Source organism: Patella vulgata, chromosome 1, assembly GCF_932274485.2.
Source record: "Patella vulgata chromosome 1, xgPatVulg1.2, whole genome shotgun sequence".
NCBI lineage: Eukaryota > Metazoa > Mollusca > Gastropoda > Patellidae > Patella > Patella vulgata.
Genome location: NC_065879.2, coordinates 22,397,967 through 22,409,001, shown reverse-complemented (window position 1 = coordinate 22,409,001; position 11,035 = coordinate 22,397,967). Strand labels below are relative to the sequence as shown.

Sequence of the window (11,035 nt, the reverse complement as noted above, 5' to 3'; positions counted from 1 at the left end):
GTGCGGCAGGTTAGTTTGCTTCTAAAAACACTGTTTTCCGTTCCAAAAACTACAAAAGTAATTTTCTACCAGATGACCATGGTTCTTTTCACCGAGACTAGATAATTTCTCTCGCTGTAAGGATATAGCTATGGATAAGTTCATACAAGGTCAATAAATCCGCAGTCACTTCGGGTCACACTGTTGAGAAAATAAACCGATGGGTTTGTTTAGTAGCAAATCGAGCGTGAATCAACTGAGTTTGTACTGACAAATTTTTGAGTGATATGTATGAACTGTCTTCACACATTCGGTTTATAATTAGCGATACACAGGTACAGTGGCAAGTGTTGTACTTCACAGACTGTTTACCTCCGAACTACCTCCGCACGAAATCCCCGATTTGGGTACTTGTTAAAAGAAAAAGAAATAGTACCTGTGCGCATGCCAGTAAAAAAAAAACTAAGAGTTTGCGCATAAAAATGCCCGAACGTACCAGGCGCCAGGTCATCTAGGGTTATTTTGAATATGATATTATTAATTCATTAATTAATTTGGTGAGAGTGATACTCTAAGTGATACTCTTTTAGTTTTATCATAAATATATTTTAGTCGCAGTAGAATTGATAATGAAAAGGGGGGCTGTGATGGCTCAGCGAGTATGGCGCTGGTGCAATAGACAGGAGGTCTGTCGGGATGTGCATTTGTGTGGGTTGGGTTTTCTCGCTTATTATATCCGACCGGGCGGTATAAAAGTTGAGCGAGAGCCACGGAAGTCGACCTTGAAGATCACTGGACCCTCGACTAGAATGCCCCGATGTGGGCCGAGAAGAAACAAGAGATGTTAAAACCGAGTTCTCATTCGTCAGGGCTTATTTATCTTCTTCACGTGGTAAACCCAAAATGTTCGATTTGCCGGGATTTGACTACACGGAGAGAGAGAAAGAGAAAGAGAGAGAGAGAGAGAGAGAGAGGGGGGGTAATGTCCACTAGACACAAACTAGGTCATTTCAGGACTAACACATGGTTCAATTTTATTCCAATAATTCGCTTGCGCGTAGGAGTCTTTAGCAGTGCTAGGAAACCGGGGTACCCGTAGAAAACCCACGAGGTTAGACATGCGACCTTACTCCTTGTCACGTATAACCGGGGAATCGAAACCACACTAGTTGACTCAATGACAGACTGTATGATACATGCTAACCATCGACCACACACACCCCCACCCGTCGACTTTATCACCAAGTCCTAGCCACGAGTTCACATCTTAACTGAAACATAGATCTTTATAGAGCTTTTGTTGTTTTAATGTATTAAATACACCAATAAGAAACTATGTGCCAAAGTTTTGTGTTTCTGGATCTAAGATATTTCTAAAAAACAGTGATTGAAAGTTGAGTACAATCTTAATTTAAGTCTGAGAATGCTTTGAGAACTTAGGGCCTGCTTATATGTTTTTGCTTGGTAATTTGCGTTTTCTGTTTCTTGATAAACAAGAAGTGTTAGCGACACAAATCTGTTTCTGTTTATTGCTAATAAGAACGTAAATTTGCTTGTTTACTAGTAATGACTTTGGGGAGGAGCTCAGTATACTATTAGTTCGTGGATCTTTAACGTTCTCATAGTAAGCTCTCCGAGATCTAAAATAATATAGAGTTCCAAATAAATCGCATACACTGTGTGAAGATTAATACGTTTATTAGAGACTATTGGCACAGTAAGAATATAATATAAAAAATACAAAATATTTAAACAATATGCAATGAATAAAATAATGATACTACAGCTTATTATAATTACGATTTAAAATACATTATAATTACGATTTAATATGTTTAGTAAAAGAGCATGTAAATCTTTGCCTTGTGCCTGGTATTGTTCGAATTAACAGTGTGTGCGACGTTCGATATTGAACGGATGTGCATAACTATGTGTTAAACTGTATATATATCATGTGATGTAATTCTCAATAAGCTTGTAGCAATTTACATACTATGCGTAATATATAAATATAAACCTTAATAACTTATTACTAATAAGAAATATAAACTCGCCTAAAAATAATAGAGTTCCAAATAAATTCGTCAATGCGTTTACTAGAGACTGGCACAGTAAGAATACTGACCATATTTCTTCGGTCATATATAAAGGAAATCTTACCATCAGTTTATTTGGAACTAAATTAAACATGTTAAGGCGCATATAGATAAATATACAATTTCTTTGAATAAAATATAGTCGCAAGACCATTAAAACATTCTAATAGGTGAAGCTAACATCTAGTGGATATTATTTAATAAATTGTGTACCACAAATGATACACGTGTACTATATCATGGGACATACTGAACTGTGGAGAAGTTCTAAGATTATGATGAACGATTGCGGGGACTTGCTACTGCCATGTTAATTCTAAAACAATCATTTTGAACAACAAAGATATCTATAATGTGGATGTGTGCACTCAGCTTTAGTCTTATCAAACAAATATTACATAATACAATTTTGTTCTACTGTATTGTTGTATTGTTTTATTGCCGTAAACATAAAGTCCATGAGCATTCACAATATGTATATAACATAGATTCAATACTGTACATAGATAGAGTATAATTTCAATGTATTTGTAAGAAACAAATATCACAGACCTTGTCATATGAAAACAGTGTTGTAGAGGGATTAACACCCCTACTCTAACCCCTCAACCAATACCCAGTATACAGATTATATTGTAACTAACCGCTGATTGAAGTTTATATTCGATATCAATAGAAGTTTATATTCTATATAACTAGAAGGTGATATTCGAGATAAATGAAAGTTTGTATTCGAGATAAATTATCGACCATAGAGATTTAATATAACGGATACGGAAAACATTTAAACAATATGTGAGGGAATGTTATTTAAGTAACTTCGCGGGAAGATTTCCCAAGGTCCGCATATTTGTGGTAATTAAAAATCAGAAGATGTTTGGTACTTTATAAGGTATGGCGCTGAAGACATGTTTTCATCGCAAGTTGTTTTGGGTATCTGTTCATCTGAGCTTCCGTGTAATCCATAGGATGAGCTACAAAACATTTACATTCACGCTATATTAATATTAGAAATCGGCGAGAAGAATGGGTCTATCATTTATATATATATATAGAGAGAGAAATGGGGTTTAACGTCCACTCGACACAAACTAGGTCATTTCGGGACTAACACATGATTCAATTTTATTTCAATAATTCGCAGGGGTCTTTAGCAGTGGAGGAAACCGGAGGACCCGGAGAAAACCCACGAGGTTGGATCATTTATATAGATCAGGTTCAAATGGATTGGAACATAAATTCGCTCAACCGACACTTGTCACTACGGATACTTTTGCCAATATACACTCAGTGTCGGAATGAATGTATCTTAATACAACGCAATTCGGCAAAATAAATCAAAACTTGCAGTCAATGCCCACCCTGGGTTCAACAGATTTTGATTTTATAACCATATATATAATTTCCGCCAATAAAATAAAAATAGTTTTGGATAGTTTTTTTTTAGTAATACCGAAAAGATGCGACAAGTATTGGTGATGTTCGTACCTCGACTGGTCGAATCTTGGAGTAGTATTTATATTTATTTTTCAGTTCGGAATGTAACATTTATACTTAATATTTGACTCGTAGAGTAACATTTATACATGTTCTTGCCTTTCTTAAATGGTCTGTTGTCTACAATAATCAACTTCTGCTACAGATTGTCTGTGTTACATTAAACATGCATTATACAAGAGCTAAATCTATTGCAAGTCTTTCTCGGGCTTCAAATGTTATATGAATTACTATTTAGATATGTATTCAAATGAAAAGCCCACATCCAAGTCTCTATACCAGTAACTTAAGGTTGTTTAAATACTAATTTATTATCACTAACCCCAAAGGATCTGTCGATATATTCAGAGATTCATGGAGGTAAAGGGAACGATGTGGACATGGGTTTAGCCACTCGTATCGACCCAGGACATCTCGTCACGATTAACTGAATCATCTTTACAGTAATGCTTACCTTTTATGGTTAAATAGGAAAATTACTAGAACCAAAACAACCAAAACAACCAGAACAGATACACTCATAATTGATGTTACAGGTACGACTAGAAAAGAAATAAAATAATTCCTCTTCATCATGTCAAGTTTTATAATTTAAATTACGTAAGATAGTTATATATGTGCGATATCAAATAACTGTTTTAAAATAAGATTCAAGGAAATGATAACCCGATGCCACTGCAATGACTGAAGGCCCATGTTGTCAATGGTGCTAGTTCTGTAATTCACAGATACCCAGTGACGTTTAGCTCAATTAATTCTGAATAGATCACTTCAAAGGTCGATATAATTAGTATTATTATACATATATGAACATTTTCATACTGAGAAATATTGTCACCTGTATATTATTTATATACTGGTTCATGTCTAATCAGAAGACGTCATGGTAGAAAGTACAACATTTGACTTGCAAGTCTACATGTATTACTTGGTATTATAAACAGGGAAAGCTTGGTATGTTTTTAATGAAATTTTACGGACATATCGGAATAATATTTATTTTTTTAAATAGTATGGGCATTTCTGTTGGGACATTGAAAACCATACACTGTAACACAAAAATCCGTGAAAAATGCCGGAAACAAAAATTATCAGGAAAATTTTATCCGTATTTGTTTTTTCCTGTAATTTACAGAACTTCCTTCAAGTAACATAAATTCCATTTTCAAATACAGAAAAAAATCCTGGTAATTTTTGTTTCCACAGTATGAAAGAGAAATAAATGTCACTGAATTAGAGGCAATTAACTCTTCGCTGTTGTAGCGTGTCCAAAGGTGTACGACTGACTTATTATGCAACCTCTTTCCGCTAACATATACTAATCCTATTCTGTAGACGAGAGCAAGGTAACACAAACCTCTTGTCGTCAGTGATTGGACCGGTTGGAGGATTTTAGATCTTGTGTGATCTAAATGTTTAGGTAAGGATAGCTTGGGTTATTTAATTCGTTCACATAGAATTTATAGATGTGATAATAAAAGTTACCTTGAAAGGAGAGTGGGACATCAACTGGAAAAAAATAAAATGAAGGAATAAAGGAAACATATACGACAGCAATACATGTGTTGTGTTTTAAGACAACTTTTTGGGAATCTGAATCTACGCTATAGGTGGTGTCGTCTACCTAACTGTACACAGTTTTACAATATACAGCAATGATTTTATTATTACATTTCTAGTCCGGTTTGCCAAACCCCATTTTAAGCGTTGACGTGAAAATTTAGTCCACCTAATGAAACCCCCCCCCCCCACGCCTCCCGTGAAAAGATTGTCGACCATAGATATACATTGTCCGTCAATTTTACAGCACCCACGAGAACACTTCACGCCCCCCCCCCACCCACCTCGTTGCTCTGAGTACGGTGGTGCTGTTAAGATATAATTATTACATTATGTAATCTCAATATTACATTACATGTATCATTGTATTTAGACATCGCTGAATTGCAGAAAAAATTAAAACCTATAGATTTCCAAAATCATTGTCCAGATTTCCACGTACCTTCGTTCCTCTCTAGATTTCCACTTACTTTCTGAACTCCCTTGATTTCCACTTATCTTTAGACCTCTCTAGATTTCTACTTATCTTAAGCACATTATGATGATCTCTCTTGATATATTTTGTACTTGCAACCCGACTTCTAGACTTAGACTTTGATTTTGAACTCTCTAGATAATTTATACTTTCTGACAAAATATTCTTGTATTAGTAATTATCTATAGTTATGTCTACAATAGAATGAAATACTTACCATCACATTCTGACTCATTTCTAGATCCTAGACCTCTTGTAGTTTTACCAACAGGACATGTTTTACATCCCGTTTGACCAACAGAATCTGTATACTGACCAATTTCACACAGTTCACAATAATCTTCCTTCATATAAGATCCTAAACCACATGGTACTGGTAAAATAAAGTATATAATAATAATATATGTCACCCAAACAAAGATGCATGCAAACAGCACCAATGTAGGCCGGTTAAAACAGAATCTATATTAAATTAAACATCCAGGGAAACAGACAAAAAAAGGATTGCAAACCTGAATATAGAAATAACAAAATAACATGTTGGTCTCAAAAAGACCAGTAAAATATCGACGGGACGTCATCCAACAAAAGATTTCAACAAAATATTTCTAGGTGAAAATAGGATTGCAATGTTTAGTATGCCAATTTAAGTTGTCTCAGTTGCTCAATTGGTTTATAATATTATAATTATATACATATACAAACCACAATAAACATCATATGGCCAACTTCCAACTGGACAACCTGCTTTACCCTGGCTTTCTGTAGAATTATTGTTTAATTCATAGATATTCTGTAAAACATCTACCGTAAATTCTCCTTTAAGCGCGGCTGAATTTAACGAAGAAATCGCTTCTTGAAGTTGTTTTATTTTATCACTGTGATCTGAAAAGAAGGTGCTATTTTTATCATTTAATATTTTATCGACAATCTTAACTGATATCCATGATTCTGGTGGAATCTTTAATTGCCAATCAGCATTTATCGAAGATCACTTTTCAATGCTATCCATAAAAATGAAAATATAGTACAATATTAGCCTACCCTGGCGTCTCGGCGAGGCTATAAAGTAATAACGGCACTCGCTAGTATAAAAACAGTCCAAAAATGATTTATATCAACCAACTCTAGTGACGACTGTTTACATTGGTTTCTACTGATTTCACATCTTTAGACAAACATGCTTATGCTTCCATGACAACAATTGAACATTTATCACAAAACTTCTGTAGTTGGTTATCACTAATATAATAGTTGTCATTATATAAACACACAAGTATACATCACGCCACCAACGTCGCCATTTTTAGTTTTACCCCCCCCCCCCACCATCGCTCCGAATGAGCAGCTCTAGCATTAAAATCGTCCAAAAACAGACATTTGTGCGGCGCGCACCTCCACCAGAACTCCACAGTGACCACGTCGACCCACCAGAGCAATCTGTGTCCCATGTCCCTTAACACCTCACAAACTATTTTAGCTATCTACGACCCTGTGTTTTAACACCTCACAAACTATTTTAGCTATCTACGACCCTGTGTTTTAACAAAATTATAACAACTAATCTTATCATCACAAACAGGAAGAAGAATAAGAAGTGGTGTCTCGGTGAGTAAGGCGCTGGCTTACTTACCGGGCGATACGGGAAAGGTACCGGTGTTAGCCGAGAAACTTCCCCACTATTTTCCAGTGTGGGTTTCTCTTACCAGTAAGGACAAGGACAGTGTCTAGTAGATCTCGTGTACACGCTGGCGTGCACGTAAAATAACCCTTGACAGTTAGAATTGGAGTAGGTCATAGAGCCACTACCCGCGCAAAATTTCCCTCATAGCCCAGTAAAACGTTAAATCTCATTTCATTTTATTTCATTTCCAACCCAAACAAACTGATAATATAAAAATTACCTGCACTTAAGGAAGAAATAACAACTTCAATTTCAGCTGTGTTTTCCTCCAGTGACCTCTTCTGTCGGTCCCCTATATTAGCACAACTTGAAACTTTCACTGTATCCACAGTACACATTTGAGACTTAACACAGTCTAATTTAAATAGCAATGTTGTTATTTGCTGTTTTGACTGTTCTTGAAACTTTTCTGTAAAATCATCCTGGTCACAGCTTAAGTTGCTATAGGTTCCACCAAATATGACGCTTAGTGTAACTGCTGGTTCAAACTCTGAGAGAAAACAAAACAAAACTTATTAAAGGGGAAATCCAGCCGTTGTACACGTAGTTGTAGATTTCTTATATGTATGGTTCAATGGTCGAGAGCGAGACATTAAGTAATATATTGATACTGCTCGAGACCATTCAACAACTTAAAATACAGACACTATCCCGCACGTGCTTTTCAATGAAATACGTCACGCGAATCCAATATTTCATCTAGTATAGAAAATGTACGATTATCAAGTTGCCCGTATATTATTGGAAACAATGGTACACCAACATCAAAGGATTTTTATTTTAATTCATTCTAATATGGAAGCCGTTTCCACAATGCTGAACCCGCAGTACAAATAATTCCGTCAGCGTATGGTCGGGATGAGAAAATTGCTGTAGTTTATACTTACTAGAACAATATGGAAGTCGTTTGTAAGGATTATATACGCTATGATAATTCCATTCATAGAAAGTTGATGGTCCACATATATATTGTTTCAACGGTGGTATATCATTCATGTAATCTTGGTTACACCCAGTTGTACATATTATATGATCTGTTGAGTTGTCACAATCGATGTAACCATTCTCAGGAGCAACAATATCTTCACAAACTGTTGATAGAAATACAATAGATATATATAGTACATTATCAGGAGCAACTATATATTCACAGACTGTTCATAGAAATACAATTGATATAGTACATTATCAGGAGCAACTATATCTTCACAGACTGTTGATAGAAATACAATAGATATATATATAGTACATTATCAGGAGCAACTATATCTTCACAGACTGTTCATAGAAATACAATTGATATAATATAGTACAGGAGCAACTATATCTTCACGGACTGTTGATAGAAATACAATAGATATAATATAGTACATTATCAGGAGCAACTATATCTTCACAGACTGTTCATAGAAATACAATGGATATATAATACATTTTCAGGAGCAAGGTATATCTTCACAGACTGCAGGCAGAATACTATACAAGGAAAGGTGCCATCTTTCTAAACATCATTTACACATGTTTCAAAACAAAAGGCTCTTACTCTGAAAGATGTACTTACATATGCATTCCTGTTGTATACATTCCTCAACCTCAGTACTATTTCCTTCACACTCCAGACCTCCATTATCTGGACTAGGATCATTACAAACACGTTTCCTGTATCTGGTACCGTTACCACAAGTTGCAGAACAAACTGACCAAGTACTATAATCAGTCCAACCTCCATCAACTGTAGAATTAATTGAATAAATGAATCAAAATTATCTAAACGGTTACATTAAATATGTGAAGCAATTGAATAGTTGAGAGACAAGTAACGTCTACTCAACCCTAACCATGTCTTTATTTCAATAATTCGCCTACACGAAAGGGATCGAAATCGCCTTATTTGAATCGATGACACCCGAACCTTTTTTTGAGTATGTGTAAGGAATAATCTCATAAACAGTCCTCACTGTACTATTTCACGGATTAAAAGTCGGCCGGCATTCCGAGAACATGGTAAAATCTGCTGAAAACACAGATCTACTAATGCATTTCCATAATGATTTTTTTGTAAATAATAAAATTGACTGAAGCTTTCATCCTAGTGATATTTGTAGCTGGTTTCTAAATCTGTATAAAGCCTAGATGGTTTCCTGGTTTCATTTAATGTAAAAAAACAGGTGCAAATTTTATACTTACCAACAACAATTTCACAATACTTCCCTTTAAAACCAGTAGGACAACCGCAATGATAATCATCGACGTCATCAATACACGTGCCGTTGTTCAAGCATACGTTATCGACACAGTCGTTTATATTGGCATCACAGAACTCATCTGTAAATCCCACGACACAGTGACACGTGACTTCATTGAGTCCATCTTCACACGTTGCATTATTTTGACATGGATGTGATTGACAGTCATCGGTATCTGATTTATGGAAACGAAAGAAAAAGGTTACTGTGAACTTATTTGTGTTTGAAGTCGAATCAAGTGTTCTAGAGAATTATAGTTACTACTTTTCAAGTACTACTCTGCAAGGACTGAATATTATTTAAGAGCATGAAATATATTATTGTTTTTTTAGTCTTATACTTTTCGAGGAGAAATCTGCAAGGGTAGCATGAAATATATTATTGTTTTTTTAATCTTATACTTTTCGAGGAGAAATCTGCAAGGACTGAATATTATGTAAGAGCATGGGATATATTATTGTTTTTATTAACCACATCCTTTAAAGGAGAAATGTTGGATGTCACGTCACTTCTTATCCGGCTTTCCAAACGCACTACCGAGCTTTAGATAATTGCTTTGGACTAGAGTACGTGTTTAAAGAAATATATTTGTGATTTCTCGTGTAATATCACTGTCGTCAGTGTATTCTTACCATCACAAGTGCTGGGTAAATCAACAAATGAACCATCAAATCCAGCAAGTATAAAGTCTCTCCATGTTATCAGGTTCCCACTCAAATTACCAAAACATTTAGATGGTTGATCAGCAATATCTCTTGAGTTATTCCACACTTGGAATTGGCTGATTGATCCCTGGAATTCAGTACCTATAAGAAATGGAATTATTATTTATTATTATCGTAAGTAAGTAACTTCAAGAGAAAGAGATATCGGGACTAACACATGGTTGTATTTTATTTCAATATTTGGTATGCGTGGGGGTTATAAGCCGTGGGTGGAAACCGGAGAAGATCCACGAACTTGGACATTGGATCTACTCCTTAATTTGGTTGCATTTTATTTCGATATTTAGTATGCGTGGAGGTCATAAGCCGTGGGTGGAAACCGGAGAAGATCCACGAACTTGGACACTGGATCTACTCCTTAATTGGGCTGTCGGTGTAAGCTTGCCCTCGCTTCTGTCATTCTTTTTCGCATCACCCTTCAATGTAATGTCCGCCTCTCCTCGCCCACAGAGCTTTCCGTTGTGTACACTCACCACGACCCACACCCGGTTCACTGTAAGCTGTGTAAACTGGCATTACACATATCACTGCATTTCAAATTAAATCAAAAATCTCACCTCCTAATTCAATAGAAGATATATTATGAGTTATACCAATGATATCTTCGTTTATTTTCAGAGTTCCATCATTCCAGACTTTAAGACTATTATCGGATAGGATGAGGTTCACATGATGCCATTTGTTGGTTAAGGAAGGAAGTTTTAGATTATAATCCAGCCTACAATATACAATTAGTAACTAACAAATGTATTACAAGTATTTTAAATTATTAA

At 35.4% G+C, this 11,035-nt stretch overlaps 1 protein-coding gene across 2 annotated transcripts in view; it reads right to left on the bottom strand.

The window, feature by feature from the left end:
* Positions 1 to 1,660: 1,660 nt before the first annotated feature.
* The window catches only part of LOC126808471 (sushi, von Willebrand factor type A, EGF and pentraxin domain-containing protein 1), a 40,306-nt gene continuing 30,931 nt past the window's right edge, over positions 1,661 to 11,035 (bottom strand). Inside the window, exons 16-26 of one of the 2 annotated variants that reach the window (XM_050533189.1) lie at positions 10,820 to 10,980; positions 10,170 to 10,343; positions 9,479 to 9,712; positions 8,853 to 9,023; positions 8,179 to 8,382; positions 7,512 to 7,781; positions 6,313 to 6,492; positions 5,825 to 5,980; positions 5,058 to 5,081; positions 4,027 to 4,114; positions 1,661 to 3,049 (exon numbers count right to left, since the gene is read on the bottom strand). In XM_050533189.1, coding sequence (XP_050389146.1) covers positions 2,935 to 3,049; positions 4,027 to 4,114; positions 5,058 to 5,081; positions 5,825 to 5,980; positions 6,313 to 6,492; positions 7,512 to 7,781; positions 8,179 to 8,382; positions 8,853 to 9,023; positions 9,479 to 9,712; positions 10,170 to 10,343; positions 10,820 to 10,980 — 1,777 coding nt within the window. In that variant the 3' untranslated portion in view covers positions 1,661 to 2,934. The remainder of the gene's footprint in view (positions 3,050 to 4,026; positions 4,115 to 5,057; positions 5,082 to 5,824; positions 5,981 to 6,312; positions 6,493 to 7,511; positions 7,782 to 8,178; positions 8,383 to 8,852; positions 9,024 to 9,478; positions 9,713 to 10,169; positions 10,344 to 10,819; positions 10,981 to 11,035) is intronic. The other variant, XM_050533190.1, reaches the window with a different exon arrangement.